This window comes from Motacilla alba, chromosome 3 (genome assembly GCF_015832195.1).
Source record: "Motacilla alba alba isolate MOTALB_02 chromosome 3, Motacilla_alba_V1.0_pri, whole genome shotgun sequence".
In the NCBI taxonomy this organism is placed as follows: Eukaryota; Metazoa; Chordata; class Aves; order Passeriformes; family Motacillidae; genus Motacilla; species Motacilla alba.
In genome coordinates, this window is record NC_052018.1 from 58,383,348 (window position 1) to 58,409,786 (window position 26,439).

Consider the following 26,439-nt stretch of genomic DNA (forward strand, 5'->3'; position numbering starts at 1 on the left):
TACACCCATTTTATGTGGCATGCGTGCACACAAACTTGGGGATTGATGGCTAGAGAGAAAGAAAGAGGGACACGATTCAGAATCTCTTCCCCTACAACACAGAAGAAATCCACTAGCTGCAACTGTTAATTCTCCCTCTCCTCCATGCCTTATTCCTAAAGGTAAAATTTTCCCCTTTCGAATTCTTTTACCATGTGATCCAAATTGGCCCAGGAATGGTTAATTTCTCGCAGTGTATTCATAACAGCAGAAGAGACTTCTTCTTTCTTGTTCTGTACCAAAGAAAGACCACTCTTTTCTACGTTTTCTACTTCTTTTTCCTTTGTTCTTATTGATTCTTCTAATTCCTAAAATGAAAAAAAAAAAAAAAAGAAGAAAAAAGAAACCTGAGTATTTTTGCTTCTTTAATTGGCTAAATAATACCTTGGTATACAAAGGATGCCCATGAGCTCCTTAGTTTAAAAAACAGGAGACATGCTGGCATTTTTTGACTTTTTATTCTCAAGGCATTCACAACTCATCAGCAATTACATTGAATATTTTATGTTCCCTTTAAAGTCTAGCAGTTTGTCATTGATTTAAATAGAAGCACGTCCCGTACGTAAAACTTCTGTATAATTTTCTGCTCTCTTGTAAGAATAGAAAACTCCTTAAAAATAGCCACTTCTAGCTAGGAAACTGGGAAACTTCCCAGCTGGGAAAGCTGGGAAACTTCATGGCATGGTGCAGGCAGGTCGATGAAAGTCCTGCAGTGCTCTGACTCATCTGGAAGCCCTGGGGTCTCAAGCAGCACAAACACTGAGTCTGAGCAGAGAGGGACAGTAGGGCTTGCAGGTTTCAGGCCAGCACAGATTTGTGTTTACCTGTCAGTATGATAAGGAAAGCAGACTGTGAGGTGACAGCCAACCTTGTGTTACCCATCATTTACACCATGTGATCTCAGGTTATTTTGTAATTTTCTGCAAGCCTCCCCTCACTGAGAGAAACAGATCAACAGAGAAAGAAAAGAATACAACAGAACTCTGGTCAACCTGAAACCCCACATCTTTCAATAAATTTCACTCCCTGTGAATCCCAAAACACAACAATTGAACCATTGCCATATGAGACTTTACACTGTAGGTAGTTGGGAAAGTCTTTGGAGTAAACAGAATTTATCCCTGCATAAATACGACACACTCTCTTTTATGTACATATTTGTGAGAGCAATTTTTTGTGGCACTATTTTTTCTCAGCCTTTATTCTCCTGTATTATTTCACCTTCCCTCAAACATCTAGCCAAGACCTTGTTCCAGGGCACTGCCAGAGTAATATATCAATTTTTAACCAGCTGACAACAGCACTTCAAAGTTGAACATAGTAAATTTGACTTTCAAAAAAAGTGGATTTTTGTACTGAAAAAAGTAATTTAACTTTACACAAGGTTGCTCCAAAATTCAGAATAGGCAAAAGTTTCAAACACCAAGACCAGCAAATATTTCTGGTTCTCTTGGAAAAGTGCCTTTTAATTCATCATTTAAACCTCATAACTGAATTATTGATGCATTATTTTGACAGGAAAAAATGTTTAACTTCACTTATTAATATGACGCTAAGCAGCGACTAACATTGGTTAATAAATAAACTCCAGCTTTTGTACTAGTTGAACCGGATATCTGGGAGTGCCTGTCACAGTTATTTCTTAAACAATTTGTTTCTCTGCTGATCAAAGTCTTGCCATTCATAACTAACTCCCCAAATGTATTTGCTAACCTCCCTGACCAAAAGGAACCAAAAAGGTGATAAATCAGATTCAGCTTTGAACTCCAGCCAAGCACAGACTGCTGATTATGTCAGGCTATGTTATATTACCCTTGCTTCAGTTGTATGGGCTTATTGTGCTAAAACCATAAAGATACCAGAATTAAAACGAAGCACTTCAGACAGACTGAAAACTCAGGTCAGCAATTTCAGAAAAAACTTTGACCCCTGACATATCTGGCCTAACCACCCTATTTGCTTTTACAGAAACAAAGATGGGTTTAATGTACTGGTGAATATATAGCAAATTCTTTCATACAGTTCATTTGAATTTACAGCTGCTCTCTTTGTGAAGAGATGAATGCTAGCTTATATTTGTCCCATTAATTAAATTCATGCAGGAGAGATACATAAATATAATCACACTTCCTCAATCCCTTTTATGGGGATGAGAACACCAAGATTTTGTGCATTCAGTTGGCCTGACAGTTTTAATTCAATCTGGCATGAAGTTTATTACACGGTATCTGGTAGGACAAAATTATTTTGAACAAAAATTATGTGAGGCCTGATACTGTGTGGAGGCCTTGTCTATAAATTCAGAAGTATCTGTTCTGCCTATACACCTGTAAGCTTTAACTCTGGCCTGACAGCTCCAGAGGTAAGCTTCTTACTATTTAAATATGTGCTGCTCTGAAAAAGGTGTTCAGAGAAAACTGTGATACCCTGTGATACCCTATACAGCTACAACACTGCTGTGTCATCCTTGTGTGAATTCCATGTGAAAAATCGTGGTGGTTTTGAACTTATGTGCATTATGTATAGCTGCATTTTGCCTCATGTCATCTTTGCACATCATAATCATGACCCTATATCCTTTTCTGGATAGCTAAATATTTGAAAAAAAAAAAAACCAACAAAAAAACAATTCCCAACTTTCTGAATGAAAGCATAAAACTTCCTTGGGTTCTAGAATTTTTCTCTGAATAGTCAGGTGGAACATATGAGATGGAAAAAGAATGGAAAAAAGTGGGATGTGGAGGAAAGATAGTGAAAAGGCAGAAAAACCCCATAAGACTGGCTAAACAGATATGACATCATATTCCTTTGACAGTCTTCTAGTTCAGTATGCCTGGCATGCTTTGAAATGTCCAGTGTTAAAAAGATGACTTTAGCTGGTCTTAAGCAACTTTGAGACATTACAGCTCCTTCCTCCTCTTTTATTGCTGGCACCTTAGGAATGAAATCTCTCCTTTACTGAAGTCAGGAAGAGTTGAGTCACCGACTTCACCAATATGAAGATTTCACATGGATTTATCAAGTGTGGTTTCAAACTCTTGGAAAGAGAACACTACTATTTATAAGTAGACATTACCTGACAGTCTTTCAAAGCATTCTGCACTGAAGCCTGGTCTCCAATTTTTTGTTGCTGCTTCAGCTTCTTCTCTTGGGTTTCAAACCAAGTTTTTAGGCACTGCACATTATTTTCATATTCTGCCCAGGATTCCTGCAGACTTTCCAAGAGCTGAATCTGCAAAGAAAAATGAGTATATACTTTCTCATACAATTATCTTTATTGTTGGGTCAATTATATAAATCATTGAAGACCAATGCAAAGTAGTGCCTTCTTGGAATTCAGTGCTTTCAGAATTTAAAAACAGTATATACACTCAAATTTAAATATATCTAGTATTTTTTACAGAATTAATAATAACCCTGGCTTCATTCAGCTTGGGGAAAAGAGGGCAAAGGAATCATCTCACTGTGCTGTCCATTCCTTATAGGGAGGCATGGGGAAAGTAGAGGCAGACTATTCTGGGAGATATTGAATAAAAGGAGAAGAGCTAACAGTCACAAGTCATAACATGGGAAATCCTGATTGGGAACAAGACAAAAACTTGTCCGCCACCAGAGTGGTTAAGCGTGAATCACCTACCCAGAAGAGTTTGTGGAATCTATCCTTGGAAATTTTCAAGATTCAGATAACCAAGTTCCCTCTGAGCTAACTGTAAAATTAGCTCTGTTTGAGCAGGAGATTGCTCAGGACCCAGATGACCTGAAGAGGCTTCTAACCGTTATTATCTTATTGTTCTACACATTTTGGAAGTTCACTCCAGAGCAGTTAGGCTTTTTTCTTTACCTTTTCTGTTATCAGGCCTTGCAGGATCTGCCAACGTCTGTTCATTGCTCCGAGCTGTTCTGCAAAATCAGTTTTGTCACTGCGTTTACTTTCAACATCCTGACTGCTGATTTGTAGCACTGATTGGTTCACGAAGTCGACAGTCAGCTGTTTGCAATTTAAATCTATCTTGAAACCCTAGGAAAAAAAAAAAAAACCCAGAATACCAGAATAAACAAAGCCGCACATAAGAACCACAATTTCTCACCTTCCTGCAAAAGAGAGGAAAAATGTTCAACAGCTACATCTTTATCACAATTCAACTAGAAGGGCTTTTTAGCAATTGGCCAGGAATTAGAAAACAAGTCCCTCCCACTGTAAGAAAAGAGTAGATTCAGCACCACTTGAAGCTCGATAGGCACAAGTTTATGGGACCTGATGAGATGCATCCAGGGTCCTGAGGGAGCTGACTGCTGCTGTTGCCAAGCCACTTTCCATCACATTTGAAAATCATGGTGGTCAGGCAAATACCCAATGACTGGAATTGCTCCCGTCTTTACAAAGGGAAGAAAGGAAGATCTGGGGAACTACAGGCTGGTTACCCTCACTTCTGTGTCTGGGAAGATCATGGAACAGATGCTCATGGAAGCAATGTTAAGTAAGGCACATACAAGCCAAGGACATGATCCAAGACAGCCAGAACAGCTTTACTAAAGGCAGATTGCACCTGACAATCCAGCTGCCTTCTATGGAATGACTGCACAAGAGAAGACTGACTGATGCCATTTACCTAGAATTCTGTAAGGCTTTTGACACAGTCCCCAATGACATCCTTATCTCCAAATTAGAGAGACATAGGTTTGAAGGGTGGACTGTTTTGTGGACAGGGATTTGGCTGGATAGATACAGCCAGAGGGCTTTGGTCAATGGCTCTGTGTGCAGGTGGAAACCACTGATGAGGGAAGTCCCTCAAGGCTCTACTTTGGGACCAGTGCTCTTTAATACCTTTATCAATGATTCAGTGAGATCAGATGTATCCTCAGCAAGTCTGCAGAGGACATGAAGCTGAGCAGCACAGAAAACTTGAGAACTAGGCCCATGAGAACCTCATGAAGTTCAACAAGTCCAAGTGGAAGGTGCTGCACCTGGGCTGGGGAGATGAACTCATTGAGAGCAGCCCTGCAGAGAGGGATCTGGGAGTTCTCATGGATAAAAAGCTGGACATATGCCAACAGGGTGCACTCGTAGCCCAGAAGGCCAACTGCATTGTGGGCTGCTTCAAAAGAGGAGCGGCCAGTCCGAGGGAGGTGATTCTGCTCCTTTGCTCTGCTCTTGCAAGACCCTGCTTGGAGTATTACATTCACTCTGGCAGATATAATAAGGTCTAATAATGTGCATATTGCTTTGGATTTTCCTAGGGATTAAGGTAAGCATATTAAAAATTATATTCCTGCCATAAGAAAAGAGCAGAGTAAAAGTAATTTTGGCTTCTTTTCCACAGTACCAAATATTTCGCAGTTCTAACTTGCATACAATTCCAACCACTCTCGGAATTGTATGTTACAAAGTTGGTGATTTTTTTTCTCTAATTCACTTGTATTTTACATATTTCTACATATTTAATGGTGATAATAATGGAGATAATTCAAAAGGAAAATTAATAATATTTCCACCCAGTACCTTGTACTTCTGGACATAACCCTGAATTGCTTTCTGTCCTACTACATTTTTTATATTTTCTTCATCCTGCTGAATTACGTTTTCCATCAGCGAAATCCAGCTCATAACTTCAGTGATGGCATGGCGAGAAGGAATTTTGTCCATCTGGAGCTGTTGAGATAACAGAATTAGAGCTCATGTTGTGAAGAAAATGGATAAGAATTCTTTGCTTTGCATTAACACAGTTTCAGTAGTCAATAGAGTACTGCTTGCTTGCATTTAATTACTCAAGAATATGTTCTATGGCATTTTTAAGTGGACATATATATTTTGCATTACAAGACAATTCAGAGAACTACAGAATGACATTGTCTTGTTTACTATCCCAGATTCAATTAAGATTTGTGACCCTACCTCTCTCCCCGTAAATTACAAAGTTATTATTAACTCTGAGAGCATCATAAGTTATAAACTAAAGCAACAGCTTACACTGATAGCAGCTATATATTTAGGCAACTTTCAACCAGTATAATTCTCTAAGTTCAGTATTATAGCATTAAAACCCCAAAACTACACAACCAAAAGCATCCTGGCCTACACATACTAGCAAAAATCAATAATGTTTTTAGATTTATTTTGTCTTCCACAGACTTGAACCTAACCTATTCAATTTGAACAAAACCACTACCCAAACCTGACAGGGAACAAGGATGTGAAATCCCTTCTTCCAGAAAGCATAACAACATGTTGAAAAAACCCTCACCTGTTCTTTAGTTAAAATTTAACAAATATAACTATGAAAGTCTGAAAGTAATACTGATGGGTATTAGACAGGCAGGATTTGAAACTAAGTGTCAGCTTTCCCACAATAAAACAGGAATAACTTTTTTTCTTACCTTTCCTCACATGGACAAACTCAGAAAGGAAGCAACTAGTCAGTACCAACTGTACAGTCTTAGTTTTCTGGAATATCAAAAGCCATCTCTGGCTTTCTCACCTGGTGCAACTTCTCTTGTACTGTTGGGATTTGTGTGAGAAGCTCTGTCCACTGGGTTTCAATGTGGGACAATCCTGCACGCAAGGCAGCAGTATCTACTTTCTTAAGCCTGAGGAGTTGGTTCCCAGTACTCAGGACAGAAGATTTCTGTGATGATTTAGTATCCACTTCTTTTGAAAACTCCTGTAAGCAGAACCATTTTTTGTGTAAATAATTAAGTACTTTTTAATTTTACTTAGTGTTTTAGAACACCAAAAAGCTAAGAATATCCTCCTTTCCCTTTAAAATATGTACTTTCTATTAGCATTCACCAGCTACACTTCAGAGTAAGTTAGAACAAAAATTGTTTTCATTCCTAAAGCCATTTTCTGTTCTCAGAATCCTCAAGATTTACAATCCTTGCATACAGCAAAGAACTGCCTAATGTGCATACACACCAGTTGAAGAATAGCTTACCTACATCCTCATCAATGGTAAGAAGAAGTATAACCATTTGATTAATCAACTGTTTAATTACAATTGGAGAGAAATAGGTGTCCCAGTTCATGAACAACTTACCAAAAAGGAGTTCAGGTGGTCTCGGACTGTTTCTAGTTCCTGAGGAACAGTTAAAGACTGCTGGCTCCAAAACTCAAGTCGCTCCTTTGCAGATTGCAGCCACTGTGTCAATTCATTTGATTCACTCTGATACCTGGCAAGATATTTAAAGAAGACTGAAACAGTCATCGCCACTTCTTGCTTCCAACTGAGCAGGCTTTCCTCTATGTGTTAGAGAAAGATACTGAATGCCAGATTTGAAATTTTAGTTTTATTGAATTTCAGAAAAACATAATTTAATTTTACAGACAGGCATGGTACCAGGAAGCTCCTATTTTAACCACTATGCTCACAATTTCTAATAGCCCCTGAGTTTTGCCTTTAGAAAAAAGTTTAATGAAGGACAGTAAATAGGTCCCAAACACCTTTGGATAGGCAGTAACCCCATCCAATACACATAAACAGACTTTTCATTTCCATTAGAAGGCTCACTCTTCCTAAATCTTTACAAAAATGTATCTCAGAGCAGAAATTAATTATTTTTTTCAGAAACCATCTCCATATCATTTCACATGCCAAGCATGTGATACTTGGCACATGAGATACCAGAATATGAGTGTACATACATTAGCCAGGGATTCATAGACAAAGCTTTTATACCAACTAGATAATTAATTCCTAAAGTAGCATATGAACATTAGTAAGGTACCAAAAGCTCCCTTCCATATATGCAGTGACACAGACAAGAACCCAGAAGTTGCAATGCATCCACTAAAACATGCAGAGGCAACTCACATTACCCAGCGAAGCACGCAACATTTCTTATACACCTGTACGCACATGGGGCTTCTGAATTAATCATCTAAGTAAGCATTTTCAGATTTCCTTGCACGAGCTTTTATCTGCTACATCTTTTATTACAAATGAGAGAATACGTTCTGTGGAACAGGAGAGCAAGTCAAACTATGACATACATCTCAAAGTGCTTTCTTTTAAAAGTGAAATCAAATATGTCTGGGTCCACAATGGCTTTGACTGAAAAGCACAGGTGAAGAACTTTGTATTTACCATTACATCAGCATTACCTTGTCCAGTGTTTTAGTATTGTCTCCAGCCTGTGAAGCTCCTTGGTGACTTTGCTGGTGTTACTTAACCAGCGTTCTCCTAGTTGGTTCAGCTGACCTTCAAGTTCTGAGCAGCTAACAGAAAAAAGAAGCCTCTTCCCATCATCTAGCACTTGGTATAACTTAGGCTGGTATTCAGTCAGATTGGATCTCAGATGCTGTAATGACAGAGAAGATGGTTAGATAACCGCAGGTCTCTGCTACCACACTTTCTCAACATTTAGTTTCCTTTTACTGCAATTTGTTGCACATGCAATGTCACCACAGAACATCAATTTTTTTCTCTGCTCCAGCTCTAGATCTCCCCAAGAACCATCATGCAGGTAATCTGCTCAAAAGCTGGACAAGTTGCCACAAACCCAATCATGTCAGTATGTCTAATGGTTCCTCCTTATGATGAACTCCTTCTTTGTGTCGATCTTCTAAACTTGAAAAAAATCTTTGTGGGGCAAGACCATTTTTGATAGAAATTGATTAAAATACCAGAACTTTACCACCTGCTGAAAACCTACCATCTACTGCAACAAATGTTAGTATGTCCAATATAAATAATTATAAATAATTATAAATTATTATAAATTTTTATAAATTATTAACAATGGTTCCCTCTTCAGCCCTTCCAATGCCTATCTTCAGCTCTCTGGATATCTCACTCTTTTAATGATTTACCCTCCTGCTCTTCATGGCTACAAAACAGAAGATCGCCCCATCCATCCAAACCCCTGAACACAGAGACCAATTTTTATTGCACAAGAAAGCAAAAAAGATAATGAAAAAGGAAAGTTGTTAATACTATTACCCAAAATGAGACAGATTAAATTTAAATGGTGACTTGTGGATGGCTAAAGAATTTGTACATGTGGGCAAATATACCTGTTAAATGCCACTATCATTACCCAAATAGTATGGATTTTAAAAACATCTGTACATTGGTATAAGTTTGAGTGTAAAATGTACACGCATTCCCATTTTTCAGTTCTGATGAAAGTAATCTGAATATAAAAGGTACAAAATGACCAATCTTATAGTGACTACATGAACTTTCTATCGCTCTCATTTCCTCTTTCACAAAATAGTTTTTAATAGATTAAAAAAATTATCTTTATATATTTGTGAGTCTGTGTATTTGCACATAACATATATACAAAAGAAATCCTAGACAGAGGCTTTAAAAATTCTAAGATAATAATAAATTTATTATGATGGATTTTAAAGCTAAATGTGGCCAATTAATAAAATCTATGACATAACAGACTACAAGAATCTAGATTTGAACAACTTAGAAGAAAAGAAGAAAACTAATTCAGGGTCAGGACAAACACAAACAATGCCTAGCATCAAACAAAACCAAAACAACTACACAACAGATTGCTGAAATTGTCCTCATATCATATGAAAAGCAGAAAGCTGTCTGGTAAAATAACCAAAAAGATAACAACACAAAGTCAATTTTCAAGAAAAATTTGACAGACATTTTTCTGTAAAACAAAAAAGCAAATGAAAAAACCCTAACTAAAATGTCGAGTATAAGGAGACAAAAACAAAACACTAGACCAAAGAAACAGGATGTGGTAGAAAAACTGTATTTAAACCACTGGCTGCATCTGGGGAGGAAGGCAATTTGAGGAACCACAGGCTGTTCAGCCTCACCTTGATCTCTGGAAAGATTATGGAGCACATACTCCTGGATTCCATTTTCAGTGACAAAAAGGACCAAGAGATGAGCAGGAATACTCAGCTTAAATTCACTAACAGCCTTTTATAACAAAATTACTGTCTCTTTGGATCAGACTGACTTCAGCACAACCTTTGACACCATTTCCAACAGGACCCTCCTCTAGCAGCAAAGAGAGCCCAGGCTGGATAAATAGACTGTTTGCTGGGCTGAAAACGAGCTGCATTACCAGTCTCATTGCTAGTGATCAAAGGCCTGATGCCTGGCTGACAGGTTGCAATGGGCAGGGTACTCCAGAGATTAGTGATATTTTAACCCAAACACCTTCAACATCTTAATGGCATGGATCATGGCAGACAGCATTCCCTCAGTAAATCTGTGGACAACACTAATGCAGAAGAGTGGCTGGAACAAAAAATGGCAGACTGACTCCAGGGACTCTTTACTAAACTTGAGGTTGGAGACAGCAGAAACCTTGGAAGGCTGAAGAAATGCAATGTCTGCACCTTGGGCTGACCAGCTGTGTACCTCAGCACAGGTCAGGAAGGAAACTGGCTGTGTATTTAACCTGTGGCAGTTTATCAGGCAAGCCACAGCACTGGCCTCTATTAGGACTGTGAAAATCAAATTAAGTTATTTCATTATCTTCATCTAGGTGGTGCTGATGAGGCCAAATCTACTCCATCTGACTGTGCTCTGACTCATGTCTCACTGAGCTGAAGAAGAAGGAAGTAGTCAGGGTCTGGTGCAGAACTACTGCATTATTTAGGGACCTAGAGCACATGCCCTTCCCAAAGAGGTTGTGGGAAATGTGCTTGCTTTAGATTGACAAGCAGGAGGCTAAAGGCCAGTCTAACAAAGATCTACAGCTGTTTGCAGTAAAATTAAAAAGATGATAGAGGTAAATTCTCCTCAGTAGTGCCACACAATATGAAAAAGACAATGGTGACAAGCTGAAAGTTGATGTTACTGACTAGGCATTACAGAAAATCTTTTGTAGTAGGTGGTGGTGCAGGACTGCAACCAGTCCTGTGGTCAGCTGTGGGATCTCCTACTTTTGAGGTTTCCAAAGCTGTTGGTGATCCAGCCTGTGACAACTGTAATGCTTCAAGTGGGAGGCTGGACTAGATGACTGTCAGAGATCCCTTCAAGCCCTCTTTTCTGCAGAGAATATCTACAAAGCACCAACCTGAAAAAGTGTAATCCGGTCTGTAAGCCTGTCCTCCGTCTCTTCTACCAACCCAACAATGGGGATGTTTCCTTCAACAGACTCCAGCTGTCTGGTGAGTTCCTGGTAATCTTCATCCAGATGCATCCAGGTCTACAAGCACAAATTATCCATGTATATGGCAAATCTGGGTATCCAGAATTACTTTTTTTTTTTTAATATGAAGTCCTACAGCTACCTATTTGGAAACTACAGAAATAACAGCACAAATGACCAGCGGACCTGTAAAAAGACACCATCCCTGTGCCAAGCTCAACTTTTGATAAGAACACATGGATAAAACTGTCATGCTTTCCTTAACCAGCTAAAGCTAAGCAGCTCTTTGGACCTAAAAGGAACACAACTGTGCCACCTGAAGGTCACAACAGTAAAACAGAAAAGGCTGCATGTAGTCTATCGGTGCTTTGTGTGTATGACAAAATGGACTGATAATCATCAATTCTGTCCAAGCACAGGAAATCAGCATTATAGAATATCCTGGTGGCTGATCAGAATGGAAGTATAGAAAAGGCCACAGAAATTCTCACCTCTAGAATGTATTCCAGCTCCACACCTCGTTTATGAGCCAGCTTTAATACAGCTGAAGCTCGTGTCATTATCTCTGAATGTGACTGAGTTTCCTTCAAGAGGGCGAGGCTACTCATCTTTCTAAGAAGTGTTTCTGTCAGGATCATGTGAGACTCCAACCCTTGAAAATATTCCTGAAAAATTCAGATGTGAGGGAGAGGGAGAATGGAAAAGAGAAACTGCAATTATTACTCAATTCACTACCACTAAAAGAACATTTTAAGACATAAGCAGTACAATCAAGTATCTACACAGAATTAGGTGAACCTTTAACTTCACAACATTTCATGAAGTACAACATAATTTAAAGAGGACAGTGGTCTATTCAAAGAAAGGAGTCAGTCATTCTTTCCACACATATTGCATCCTGACCCTCATTCCATAAACAAAACCAGCTTAAATCAGATAAACAACCCCAAAAATTTCTACTTAATGAAAATGTGGAAAATACTTGTCCTATTTGTGGGTGCTATTACCAAATGTAAATTTCTGTTGAAAATAAATGGAGTGGTGGATGAAATTGCTATGCAGCATGACAGGACATTACCAGGAACTTGTTATTAGAATAATGAAGAAAATGCAATCTATCTGGGTTCACCTTCAACAAAGCATTTGAAACTCAGTCTGTCAGAACAGTTCACAGGCTCCACTTTAAAATACAGTCTGGCCCACTGCTCTGAAAAGCTCCTGAATTTTTAGGAACAGAAGGTTAGCAATTTGCTCTTCATAAGTGTCCTGATTTCAGCTGGGATAGAGCTTATTTTCTTCTTAGCAGCTGGTACAGCAATGTGTTTTAGCTTTACTACAGGAATAATGTTGATAACACACTGATTTGTTTGTTGCCGAGTAGTGTTTCCCCCAAGTCAAGGACTTTTCAGCTTCCCTTGCTCTTCCAGTGAGGAGGTGCATGAGGACCCTGGAGGGACCATGGGCAGGACAGCTGACCTGAACAGGCCAAAGGGATATTCCACAAAATAGAGCATTATGTTCAGTAACTAAATTGGGGGGAGCTGTCTGGAAGCTGCTGATTTCTTCTTGGGGACAGGGTGGCTATTGGTCAGGAGGTGGTGAACAACTCTATTGTACATCATTTATTTATTTCTCTTGTGTTTATTTCTCTCTCTCCTTTCCACTACAGTTATACTGACTATTGCAATTATTTTTATTATTAGTGTAATTAGTATTAGTATTCATCTCTCAATCCACAAGGCTTACCTCTGCTTCTGATTCTCCTTACCTTTGCTTCCGATTCTCCTTTGCCCCAAGGAAGGAACACATAAGGAGGAAGCAGCTGTGTGGTTCTTACTGGGGCTCAAGCATGACAAAAAGCTTACAGTCATTACTAGTCCTGAAATATGTCCTGGTTTCTTACCTTATGTTTTTCAAGCAGTGATTGAACCTCTTTCTTGGAAGAAACAATCATTTTCTGGTCACCAGCCATTTTCTCTTGGCCTGTTTCTACCAGGTCAGCCAGGTCCTGCAAAGCCCGCTCATACTGCCTCTTCAGAGCCATATTCTGATTCAGATCGCTCCGCCTGGATCCAATGATCATCAGCAGCTCATCATAGTTATCCTGGGGGGCAAAGGGCAGCAATGGTGATTCTTATTTCACACCTTACAGGTCTTCCTAGAAGCAACGTAACTGTCCCTGTACTTTTTGTGAATACTAGCAGAATAACATTTATTTACAGCTCAAAAAGAGTTTGCAGGTATACTGACTTCTTTGATAAATTAACTCACCATTTAAAGACAGAAAAAATAAGCAAGACCTGCAACTCTTAAAGTACATTTGGGGAAAAAAGATAGCAGAATTCCAAAGGCTTGTGTAAGTAGCAAAGATTTGGCTTAATGCATCAAAAAACAGAGACTACTGTGCAATGCAGATGCTGTTTACATTTTACTTTTTATAATGCTGAGAATTGCATGGATTCCATCATGGATACAGACCATAGGCATCTCAAAGTCAAGTCTGCTTCCTTCTCCTTCCCCAGAATCTTACTGGTATCAAGCAAGATACATACAACATACTGTAAAAACCAAAACAAGCCCATACTTTTGATCTATACAAAACATTCCAACAACCAAAACATCTCTATGATCATCCAGTGCCACAACAAAGTGCCCAAATAGCCCAAAGAGCCAGTGCAGCTGGCTCTCCTAGCCTTAAACAGAACTTTGTGAGAAGCAAAACTGTCAGAAAAAGCCAAAGGAAGGCTTTTCTAAAAACTGAAATGAAGGAGAGAGGGAACATAATGGCACATAAACTGAGAGAAAAAAAAAAACCAAAAAAACCCAAACAAACCAAAAAACCCCCCCAAAACCTCCCAAATATCAGGAGGAGGCACTAAGACCAAAAGGATAAAGAACTGGGCACAAAATACATTTCTTAGTGATTTATTTCTTAGTCATTCATTTTTAGTTGATATCATTGTCTAGTTGGCTTAAGTTTATGGTCCAGTTCCAGCTGCTTTATTTATTTCCAATTTATCATTATATCATTGTACATGGTAAAATTCATTCATAAACCTTGTCCTTGATATTTCCTCAAGCATTCCCCTGCATCAGCCAAACTGCTCAAAAAGGACTTTCAACAAGTTTAAGAAGTTGTGGATCAATTGCCCACACGTATTGACATGAGAGGGGTTCTAGCAAAAGCAGAACATTTCCAGTTTCAGGTCTCACTTCACTCTCTGTCCTCCTTTACCCCCTTCCTTCTTTGAATGACAGATGTGAGACATTACTAAACTGCAGGTCATGAGACTCTGGTGAGAACAGGGATGAACTTTCAGCAGACAAATTTATGTTTACATGCTTAACGTCATCTGTGTGAAAAGGGAGTGGATGAGAGCTGACAGAAAACATGGTTTTGTAGATTTTTAAAATTAATACTGCTAATATCAGTGATGTTAGAAAATCTGAAGAGAAACAAAATTGTAAAATTAGGTGAACCAGAGAGAACATAATCTTTTATACGTACTGAAATGCCTTAAAATCCCATTTCCTAAACTGCTTGATGATCAATAAAAAGAAGCATTCCTTTGATATCACAGGTGAGTAAGGTGATGGGATGGACAGGTCTAGGATGCAACTAATGAACCATACCTGGATCTTAGACAGCTCTTGTACAGAAGGTTGGTCAATTTGTAGCTTATCTATACGCTTCTTTAATTCATTGATTCCAGCATCTAGTTCCTTTAAACCTTCTTCTGCCTGCAGTATGACCTGCATATGAAAATTTCATCGCTTAGTTTTAAGTTTCAGTAACAGTACTGTAGCTGGCCTATGATCAGATTTTTTTCTGCTTGTAGTACTAATCACACCTTCAATGTGCTGAAATTAAAGGATGCTATGAAGGAAACGTATTAACTAAAAGTTGGGAGAGCCCAGTTTTTTTCCTAAAGTTAAATAAGCATACCATTGTTACTTATTAATAACAAGCTGTTTTAGTATCATATAAAATACTATGCTTAGTATTTTTATACCAAACACAGCTATGAATTTCCATGCTTTTAACTATACAGTAGAAGCTCAAAATAAGGTTTTTTTTTAATGTAACAATGTAATAATTTTTTTATTAACAGTCATTCCTGTCATCTCTGAGCACCAAGCAAACAATCATCACAGCAGAACCCACATATGAAATCAAGGAGCTCTGTGCAGTTCCCTTTCAAGACTGGGATGGGGCTAAAATTACTTGTACGTCCCCTTTTGCACTTGGAAAACTGTAACTTAAGAACATAGATTGGTATCTGCAAGTATCTGAAGGTGGTGAGTTTTTCCAGTGGAAGCTACAAGCTTTCCTGGTGTCTGCTGAAGTAACACATGCAGATTATAACAAAGTTAAAAGTGCAAGGTAGATTCCTGTACTTAAAGTCCTTTGTTGAGGCCCCTTCTGGAAGCTTCCTATCCAAATATTTTAAACTATGTATGTGAAGTAGAACTCCGGCCTTTCAGCAGCATGGAGTTTGTACAATGCAGTCACTAAACTTCCTCTTCATGCAACTGAAGTCACCATGCTGATTAAGGGCCTTATTTCTACTTCCCTAATCACATATTGAACAAGCAGCAATGCTTTTTTAATTTTTTAAGGTTTTATCAGCCAAGGGAGATTTTCTGAAACAAGTAATTTCACTTGCTTTTGTTACCACACTGTTTTCCTACCTCGTACTTAAATTAATCATATTGGAAATAATTTTTTGCCAATGTTTGGCATCACGAAAGATAGAAAAGAAAGACACAGTGTGACCTCTCTTTTTCATACAGGAGATTCAAACTTCTTCAAAATTTGAATTTGAATTTTATATACCCCTTTATATTTGGGTATATAAAGGCCAGTATTTCTGTTTAGCTGAAGGGTAAATCTTTTCCATTTAGCCACCTGCTGGCACCAGACATCACTAACAAGAAATATCTACAAAAAGTAGCCCTTAGCATACTTCATTCCTTTTTCTCACTGGCAAAACAGAAACAAGAAAACAGGATACACTTTTTCATATAAATAATTAATTATTCATCAGGCCATTCCTGATAAAGAAATAATAATAATTGCCTTAAATTAAAACGAGTAACATTAAAGTAACATTAACTATAAACCAGTGAGCAGGAAAGTGCCTTTGGTTCTTAATAAAGTTTAATAGTCAAAAAAAACCAAAACTTGGAACTTTTTTTGTTCATTGAAGTTTTCTTTTTTCAAATACTGCCCAGTATAAACATGACTAGGTACCAGGTCAGCTGGGGACATAAGAGAGACACCTTTTTTTTTGTGTGCGACATTTTGTTTTATTTACTTTTAAATATGTGTAGTACACTCTTGGACAATTTCCTATACTTAATGTGAACACGTATGCTCTCCCATTTAAAGGAACTGTTCTCTAGAATCCATTTATAGTTTAGGTAAAAACTTTACCTCTTCCCCTCTCCCCAAGTGACAGATACGTGGTCGTACCTGCATTTGTTCTGTTTCTGGTCTGTCAGCTGCTTCTGCTAATTTCTGTAGAAGTAAGTATTTGTTATCAGCCACCGATGTAAACATGAGCTTCAGATCATTCTGCAGGAGACAAAACCAACAAATTATAGCCAATTGCAGCACAAAAAAACTGAAAAATATTCCATGCTTCAAAAAGTTTAAAGCAGCATTAAATATTACATGGTAGCACTACAGCATAAAAATGATTAAAAAAGCACCATAATTAGCCAATGCAAAACATTTAATATTGCTGAAAATCCAGCTATGGAGACTTAGAGCTAAAGCAACTCATATTTAAAACATATCCCATGAAGACACTTCTACTTTTGCCTTCCATTTAAATGATTAATTACCAAGGGTCATTGCCTTCATGTAAAAAAAAAAATAAATCTTGCGCAGTTTATTCAACCACATATGATTGCAAACAAGCTTGGTTTTACTTTTTAAGGCAAGTTGTTTTAATTACAAACTTGAGCTAATATAACACATAAATAAACAAGACCTCCACACATTACAGGGCTAACCACAAGCTGAAACTTTTAGAATATTTTATCAGAACAGACATAAATATTACTTAACAATTTTGCTTAAATACAATCAATCATCTTTTTCTTGCACTCATCTCAACAGAAAATTATCAGCACATTTTTCTGAGACTTTCAGCATTACATAAGAGGTGCATTAATGATTCAGTATTTATTTTTATATTCAGTAATTCTTTTAAATACTGAAAATTTCCAAAAATAATGCAATGAATTCTAATCAACCTTGATGTCATCAGCAAAGGGAAATGTTTCATTGAAAAATGAGCGCTTTCAGAGGCAAGATTATGGAATTTGAAAGGAAATCTAGTAGTAAATATCTATGAAAAGATGACCCTAATCTAAAGACACAAGGAATCTTTTTTTTTTATTTATGGGGTTTTTAATTAAAAATAAACCCTACTGAAGGGCTTCATATATTAATGCCAATGATAATGTTAACAATATCAATAATAATAATAACAGGAGATAAGGTCGAGACCAAGTAAGATCTGAAACATTTCTCAACTCTGTTCAAAATTTTCAGAGATTGCACATTTCTCCACTTATCAGAATTTTTTACACTTGCCCAACACAGACTTCCTTTTAGGTAATGCCAGCAGGGGGAGACAGCAAGGAAAGATTATCACTTTTCAGTAATTGCAGGAGTTGTAGAAGCCTTCTAGTGGAGAGTTTAGAATTTGAGTAATCATTAGGGTATCAAATTTTGCATAAGCTTGAAAAGTTTGATTTGTCAATAAAAAACCGGTGACAATCTTGTTCTTTTGAACTGGTACCAAAAATTCACAGCCTTTACATCCCCCATTTGACATAGACCTCTATTAATTTCAACACCTCATACCTTGAATGTGATGATTTGCTGGAGTCGTCCTTTCATCTGGTGGCATCTCTGATTTACCACCGACTCCAGTAAGGTCAGTCTTCTCAAGAGACAATCCAAAGTGTCTTCTATAATAACCCTCTTATCACTACTGTCAGGAAATATCTGAGCAAACAAACTCTTGTTCTTATCCACTTCTTCTGTTATGTCTTTGATTTCTTTGGCAAGAGACTAATTTTGTGGAAAAACAGAAGTGACAGTCAGACATTCTGGAAAGCAGGCAAACATTGCCATAACCATAGGCAATTTTGCAATGATGTAGTGAATTTTTTTACATTGCTGGTATACGCACATACTAGAAAAAGATGGAAACTACAGCAGTCTCTGACAGCAAAAATATTCAATGCTCCAAGGAAAACAAGCGCTGGAACACAATAATGTAAAGCTACAGAAACATCTGGGTTGGATTAAAAGTCATCTAGTCCAACCCTCCTGAAGTAAATATCATCTTCAGCTAAATCAGGATGCTCAGAACCCTCTCAAGCCTGAACTGGAATGCTTCCAGGGATGAGACATCCACTTCCTCTCTGGGCAACCTGCTCCAGCATTTCCACACTCTCATTTTGAAAGATTTCTTCCTTATATCTTGTCTGAATCTATCCTCTTCAGTTGAAAACTGTTGTTCCTTTGTCCTGTTTCCTGTCTCTCTCCCCCCCCACCACTCAATTCTTTCCACCTCCCTCACCCCTAATTAATGTTGATGAACCTGCGCTGTTTCTATATCCCAGAGTATCCTTCCCTCTTTCTCACTTCGTTTCAATTTTGACAATGTGGTGTTTGCTAATACTTATAAAAGATGTTAAACAGAAGAAAAAGTCTATAGTCTGTGCTTTCTGCAACATTCTCTACATGGTCAACTGCAGAATGCTGCAGTTACATAGAGATTATGTCAGCACCATGTCACTTACACAGGATTCTTATACTTTTGTTCTAAACACTACATAAAATGCACACTTATTGGCAATTAAAAGAAACTTCCACTCATGGATTCCTCACCTCTTGCTTGCAGAGGTAGGTTTCTGTTTCTTCTTCTGGCAATAGAGCTGTAGCAACAAAGACTTGCTCTTCCACACCATCCAGCCACATGGACGTGGCAGTGACACCATCATACAGCTTCTGTTCCAGATGCAGGGTCTCCTCCACCCGTCCAGCCTGGGCAAAAGGAACCACAGAAGTCCAGCAAAGAAGTACAAGACAGTCTTCCTAACTTCTAATATTTGGGAAAGGCCTGGATTTCCAGGTCATAGCTGGAGGAGTTTTCACTGTTAATGTGGCTTGCTGTAGGACAGGTGTAAAGACACTTGAAAATTACCTCAGATGAGACATCTTCAAAGGCCTGATTCAATTCAACCAGTACTGGTGACACTAAGGATTTATCTTCATCTTGTGTCTCCTCCTTACACAAAGGCATTCCAGGTATTAGTCTGTTTGGTCTGCTATAAAGCTGCTGAGGGAGAGGCACTAATTAGGATGCATCTACCATATGTAGGGCACAAAATTCAGCTGTACAGATTCCCTACTGACTGAGGCTATCACCTGCTAATGCTCATGGTCCTCCCACAAATGCTCTATGTCATGAATATTTTGTGTAAATATTGCTTAACAGGAGGTTTGCTAGAAATGCAGGATAAATGCTTGTAGCCGGAAATAAAAATTACTAGTTTTTACCAACAATATTATTAATTACTCTTTAATTAATACAAGAATGTTGGAAGGTGATTAATGGAGTTTTATACAAAGAAGAGTGGATTTGGGTTTATTAACAATAAAATGGAAGATGTATGTTAATATAGACTTAAGTTTGTCCCCAGTTTAATTGATTAATCCCCCTTTCTTTCAGTAGAAATACTGTTCCTGAAATTCCTCACCCACTAAGATCAAGAACTGAATGTAACCAATAAATTCAAACTGAAAATAACAGTTTTCCTCTAAGCTGTTGCCAGAGTACTGATCAATTCCAGAGCGATGATTTGCTACAGAATTATCCTGAGTTAGATAAGTAGATAAACATTTTGTCTGAGCTCTTTCTTCCTTTCTAGTTCATTAACCTGATGGTAGTGCAATTCAAGTAACTTTGAGCATGAGAAGTGCTGTTGCCAATATGTAACAGTTTTTAAAGGTGTCACAAAACCAAATTGCTCCATATCTCATGCCTTAACTACAGCACCTTAATGGATCCACATATTGTACCTCTTCTTGTAACAACTACTTTCAAAGAGAAAATGGAAAGAGAAATTTTAGAAAGCTACCAGATGTTCTTTTTCCAAAGCTTTCTGGAGCAGTCTCTGCTTGGTACTGAATTCCTGGTTTAGGCTTTCCCATTTCCTCTTCATCTGTTCTTCAGATGATGGCTTCTCACCTTCTAAGACTAATTCCTCAGAAAGTACATCAGGCTTCCCACTGAATCAGAAGATGAATAAAAGTTTAATAAATGCAAAAGTTGTAACAGTTTAAAGTTATAATTTTCCATTAGGAAATTCTACATTTGAATTGAATGCTACTTTTTAAAGCTTTGACTTGTTGGTTATGGTTTTGTTTTTCTGAAAATAACATAATGGCTTGTTTGAACAGCAAGAAGTTCTATCTGATGAAATAAAATGTACTTTCGAAAAGTCTGTTTGAAGTTGCAAGTACCCAAAGTAAGTAAAAAAATCCCCAAACCAGACTGAATATATACAACATTGAAATGTAACCTATAAAGAGTTTTTAGTTCAAAGCATGAATTAAAATAAATATTTGATCTGACTCCTTCCTCACCTCCTTTCTCAAAATGGCAGACATAGTTTAATGGAGGATAAGCATATGAGTTTAGCTTTGGTAAACAGTTAATCACAGTCAAAATTTTCTGTTTGGTGGTTTGTTTGTGGAGTTGTGGGGTTTTTTTGGTTGTTTTTTTTTGATTTTATTTTTTTTATTTCTATAGTACACCATCACTTGACACAAGTAGGCCTCAAACAGAAGGAGACTGGTTAAGTACTTTCTGGCATTAGAATTAAGGCTTCAAAAGGAAAAATACTTGCTAATTGCAGGAAAAATAAAATTAAGCAATGAGATCTCTGGGAAGATCTGGTTACAATGGCAGATGCCAATGTTTGAGGTAGATGTGATTCACACTCCAGTGCTGGTCCATAAAGTTACAGTAACTGATCTACTGCTTGTCTAATGAGTCTTGCTAGTCTTTAATTTTAGTGAGATTCCTGCTAATAAGAATAAAGGGCATTTCTAAATGATGAAGGTGATCTATTATCACAAAACAGTTTGTGTAACTGTATTATCAGACCCCTGAATTATAAACCAGGACTCCAGTAGCCTCGGTGGTGTATAAAAATGATAAAACAAAAATTAGATGACTATGAGAAGAAGAGGGATGTAAGCATAGGGATGACAAAATACAGCCATAGAAATTTACTTTTTGGAACAACACATGAAAGCATACTTTATGGACAGCCCTTCAGTAGAGCTTTGCTGCGTTAGGATCTCTCCTCCACGGCACGCTACGGATCGAAGCAGATTCTTTTGCTCTTCTAGTTCCTGCTCCAGCTCCTAGCACAGCAAGTTACAAAAAACAGAACAAATCTCAGACTGGTTTTGCCTTGGAAGGATATGTCTACCTTGTTTAACTGTTATGCAAAGTTAGCTGAGCTATTTTGAAATGGCTTGCTTGAACACCAAAAGTACTCCAAAATCTCCAGCCAGGGACACAGAAAAATTGCATAGATAAACTGGATTACTGAACTAATTAACTCATACAATGCAGTTTGTGGAACCTACCTTAGTGAGAGTATCTTCAAATCATTCAACACAATATATAATGTAATATCTGTATTTTTGCTTGTACGAAGACAAAGTTTTTGCATATTATCATCTCTTCTTAGAGTAGCTTAAAGGGTTGACTCAATTTCATTCTGCTGATGGACAAATTTTATTCTACTGATGACATGAATTGACCATAGTCACCCAGGAAGTCTAGCCCGCCTGACTGTTACAGATATAAGGCAGGGAACTCAGATGCATCATTACCAAAGCAGTGAGTATGAAACAGTGTAAAAACTAATATTTCAGTGGAAATGTATTAACAAGAGTGCCTCAGCTATAGCATTAAGTGCAATCTAAAATAGGAGTAAAAGAAAGGCAGAACACCAACTTTCTGCTGCTGCAGGGTACTCTGCTGCTGCTGCGAGCGAGTAGTTCTTGCTTGCGCCAGCCATTCTTGAACACTGGGGCTTTGTGAGGAAACGAAGTCCAGATCACTCTCCTCCTTTTCTTGTAAAGATCCCTGCTTTGAGAAAGAGACATTAGGATTTTAAAAAAAATCTCCTACATTGTTAGAGAGCAGGCAGGTTCAGCTCATCTATACAAAACCTCTCAAGTTGCTGGCCCATGTAAATTCTTAAGTGAGCAAGGACTTGATTTCTGACTTTTACGGCTTTTTGGTTACTAGCGAGAAATATATCCCTAAAAATGTAAAAATAAACATGCACTTAGCAGAATCAGAGACCACAGGTCAGAGACCTTGGACTGATGTGTTTCTAAAGATTGTTCTGCTTCTAAAAAACAGCCTTCACCTGTAAAGGAGGATGCAGCTTTACCTGGCAATGCAGGGATTCAGTGGTTTGTTTCTGCCAGGTTTTTTATCTAATTAAAGTAATTTTTTTTTGGTCTAAATTAAAAGGAGAAAATTCTGGTTGTCATTCTGGTCAATATTTATTTATCAGTAAGTACATAACTCTATGTTAGGCAAAAACACACTGGGTAAACAGCAGATGAAATGATATGAACAGCAGAAAAAGCAAGAGAGAGATCAAACCACAGAATGTTAGAACAGCACATCAAAAGCAACAGATCCTTCCATTCATATTTCTATCATGTTTTTCCAACATGAGTGATTAGACAGGCCTTCTGTGTAAGCAATGCAAAAAAAACCCAAATGCCTCAATATCTCAAAAAAATGTTTTATCAACTTCTTGGCTTCCAAAGTCCATGTTGGCTGAAAGTTTAAGTAATTTTAGCAGCCAATGTATTCAAATGTAGGTATCTTAACATGCTTGGCCTTATGTTAAAGACAGACATGTAGATCTGGCTACTTAGATGTACACATCTCTCTGGACTTATTTGATATTATTTGCAGCCATATGATGCTTGTAGAGCTTGCACCTTTTTGGTTTTTTTGAAAGCTTCAAGATCTAAAGCTGGGGCTTAATACCTCTCCTCCCATTTTCTCTATATATTTCATTTTGGTAGGATTCCTATTATGCCCATGATTCGGCTTTTATTCTAAATAGATTAAGACTGCCAAATGGTTCAGCAACAAGCTCTCCAAACCACAGATACTCTGCCTTCCAGGTGACGTTTCTCAAATCAGACAGGGACCAGCATGGCAGAAGGTGGGTGCAGAAATCCTATTTGCCTCACCTGGTGCTCCTTATGCTAACACCTGGGATGGATCTCTGCCACCAACGACCCTGGCACCAGCCACTGAAACAGCAGAGTTTTGCTAAGCAGTAGAAGGTTAGGTGTAAGACTAATTTTGGGCGATGCTGAGTGTAGTGAAGTTGAAAGGACTGATCAATGTTAGAGGATATAAACTGTTAAAAGGTGCAAAACAAACAAGTAACTGCTACTGGAAAGAACTATTGGCCCTTGCTTTATGAAATAACTTTGTTTTACTAAGGTTCCAGCTTGCAGGTAAACTGATACTTTACTTTTCTGGAACAAGTTTCTAGACAAGCTGACGTAGTTGGAGTGTGAACAACGTTACTACAGAATGTCAGACTCAGCAAAGAAAATAGTATGTGAGAAGTAAAGAAGATCTGAAATTATAGCTTTTCTATTACAAATTAGAAAACAGACAATGTTTCTGTAAATTGTGGGGGAAAAATCTGCTTAATTTTATATGCTCTAAGGACCACAGTTATTCAACTTGTAGATTTCTTTAGAGAACAGTATCTAGTTCTTTCTTGCATTTGAGTGGGCTGGTTGATTTCAGTTACATTTTGGGTCTCTCTCTGGGAAGAGGACTGAGAAGAGACAGTTTTTGAATTATACTAACACATATAATTAATAGTCTCATGGTTCCTGCAATAGCAAGGAGTGTAAAAAGGATTGTGGTATTTGTTGATGCAATGATGTTTTTCAAATATCCTACTGTACATACTTTTTACATCAAAAGTATTTGTGAACCAGATTTTATCACTGTCAAATTACAGAATGTAAGTTTGAAAAAAACCTTACATTTGCATTTACAGTTGCATTTTCATTTGAAGTCTGTCTGAAGGAACTGTATTACATTTCCTTTAAACAACCAGGGAAATACAAGCTTGAACTTGTCATTCCCAGCTATTGTCCAGTCTAGCACAGAAATAAATGGAAAATCCCTGAAGAAGATCGTGATGAAATCGATCTTTCGAAGGATTTCAGAATTATACCAACTTATATGAGGCATACTTTTCTTGTGAAACTGGAGTCATTCCTCCCCTACACACCATTTGCAATAAAAAGTAAGGAAACACTATCTGTTTTGTTGAGGGTTTTTTTTTTTTTTTACTGCAGAATCTGTTCTACTTCTTTGGTTTTTAAGGAGTCTGTGTTTCATTGCCCCTAAGCCAGAGAATAAACAATAACAGACAAAGTATTTTGTGTGTTTCAAAGTGCTACCTTTGGAGACAGTATAGTCTGGAACAGGAGTGTTCCAGCATGTTTCTGATTAGTTTCATTATTTTATGAATAAAGAAGTTGGTCTCCAACTGTATCACTAGTGACATCCATTAACTAAAATCAGAAGAACACTGAAATTGTTCCAAGAAAGTCAAGAGAATCTCATACTGACTCCTAAAAAGCCTTGTGCATAGGAATAACAGACAGGCTGAAATACATTTTAAGAAAAACATAGCTCAGTCCAGGGCTACTTGAGAGGTTCCTTCTTTTGAAAGGAGGCTGGTCTATTACAAGGTTATCGGAACATCTGGAGACAAGTAAAAATCTGAGTTTTTTACATGCACATGAACAACAGTGTTGTTAGCCTGCAATGTTTCTCAAGGGTAATACTGGCATTGGATAGAATTTGGGGCATCTGATGCTCTTGGTCTCAGTCCTCAGTGTTTGGAAAATGACATTATAGAACTTCTTATCTGAAAAAAATTGCTCAGTGAAGATTAGAAGATGTTATACTGCCTGTGTCTATTTTCTTACATGATCTGTAAATAAAGTCAAAGAAAGACTTGAAATTAATAAAGAAACTTGAGTCTTTCATGCACCATCTTAAATGATTCATATTCTACATCTGGAAGTTATTTTGTTGTTATTTTAGATTTTAGAAGATCATCCAAAAATCTGTTTTAAGAAGTAAACTAAATCATATCACTGCATTTTAAAATATTTTAAAATTTAGCAAAAAACTCTGTGATGCCTTTTCGCTTCACAGGTAATATATGAGAACAAAGTATTATGTGCCCACATGGTGTTGATAACTTTTCATTTGCCTAGTCATGAGGTTTAATAAGCAAGAATAATATTAAAGTTACTTCATCTTAGAGGCAGTAGGAACAAATACCTGTGGGGGGTCTCCTTTCTTTTTTATTTCTCTGTTTTTCTGAAATTATGTGAAGTTTTAAAGCCATGCAGTTGCTTTGGACTAAAAATAGTTCTTAGAACATCAAGTGACTTTTCAAGCTAACCTCTCAGTAGACTTTAATCTGCATTACAAGCCAGAAATCTTTGAAGCTTATCATGTTTAATTTGCACAGCAAAGCCAAGAAAAGAAGTAAAAGAAAAGGGGGGGGGGGGGGGGGGAGTCACAGCAGGGCAAGCAAATTCAAAACCAGTCAGTCACATTACATGGTTTGGTTTCTTGTGTGTATTCTGTTCTCCACATGCTAGTTTGACCTAAAGAATGACCAAAAGCAACTGTTAAATACAATGAATTAGTGACAATTAGCAGATCAAAGCTGCTAGGAAAAGAAACCTAGGGCAAGACTGAGGTTAAATGAATTTTTGCTTATATAATGCTGTATTTGGTATAATGATGCCAGCAAGTATTAGCCATAATTAAAAATGTTCCCCTATGTTATCTGTTCACTGTGTTGTGCACACCATAAAAAAGCGAATATTTAGGATCATTCTTTGGTTGGGGAGAGCAATCCTCCCACAGACCATATATAATCTATACAGATTGGAAACAGGAATAGACTATATCCAGACCAAGCTAACCATTTATCTATTTTATTATTGTCCTTTTAGTGAAGATACTGAGGTTAGGATACCTTTACTATAAAGCTAAGTTAACTTGAAAGTTATCAACTAAAGCTTTCTAGACAGTTCTTTCTTTTGGAGCTATAATTCAATTTACTAACTAAAGATTAATAACTCAAACTGAATCAGTGCAACACTTTCACCCTTTTTTCCCAGTT

The 26,439-nt window shown here is 37.5% G+C and overlaps 1 protein-coding gene across 22 annotated transcripts in view; it reads right to left on the bottom strand.

The window, feature by feature from the left end:
- SYNE1 (spectrin repeat containing nuclear envelope protein 1) overlaps positions 1-26,439 on the bottom strand; it is a 289,549-nt gene that overhangs the window by 56,440 nt on the left and 206,670 nt on the right. For 18 of the 22 annotated variants that reach the window (XM_038130887.1, XM_038130876.1, XM_038130882.1 and 15 more), the window contains 18 exons: positions 22,179-22,313; positions 21,471-21,577; positions 20,284-20,434; positions 19,347-19,481; positions 19,031-19,186; positions 17,996-18,205; positions 16,592-16,693; positions 14,749-14,868; positions 13,019-13,219; positions 11,607-11,780; positions 11,041-11,172; positions 8,138-8,334; positions 7,074-7,206; positions 6,516-6,698; positions 5,540-5,689; positions 3,881-4,057; positions 3,116-3,271; positions 192-347 (listed from right to left, as the gene is read on the bottom strand). In XM_038130887.1, the coding sequence (XP_037986815.1) occupies positions 192-347; positions 3,116-3,271; positions 3,881-4,057; positions 5,540-5,689; positions 6,516-6,698; positions 7,074-7,206; positions 8,138-8,334; positions 11,041-11,172; positions 11,607-11,780; positions 13,019-13,219; positions 14,749-14,868; positions 16,592-16,693; positions 17,996-18,205; positions 19,031-19,186; positions 19,347-19,481; positions 20,284-20,434; positions 21,471-21,577; positions 22,179-22,313 (2,775 nt within the window). The remainder of the gene's footprint in view (positions 1-191; positions 348-3,115; positions 3,272-3,880; positions 4,058-5,539; positions 5,690-6,515; positions 6,699-7,073; positions 7,207-8,137; positions 8,335-11,040; positions 11,173-11,606; positions 11,781-13,018; positions 13,220-14,748; positions 14,869-16,591; positions 16,694-17,995; positions 18,206-19,030; positions 19,187-19,346; positions 19,482-20,283; positions 20,435-21,470; positions 21,578-22,178; positions 22,314-26,439) is intronic. The other 4 variants (XM_038130885.1, XM_038130869.1, XM_038130886.1 and 1 more) reach the window with 2 other exon arrangements.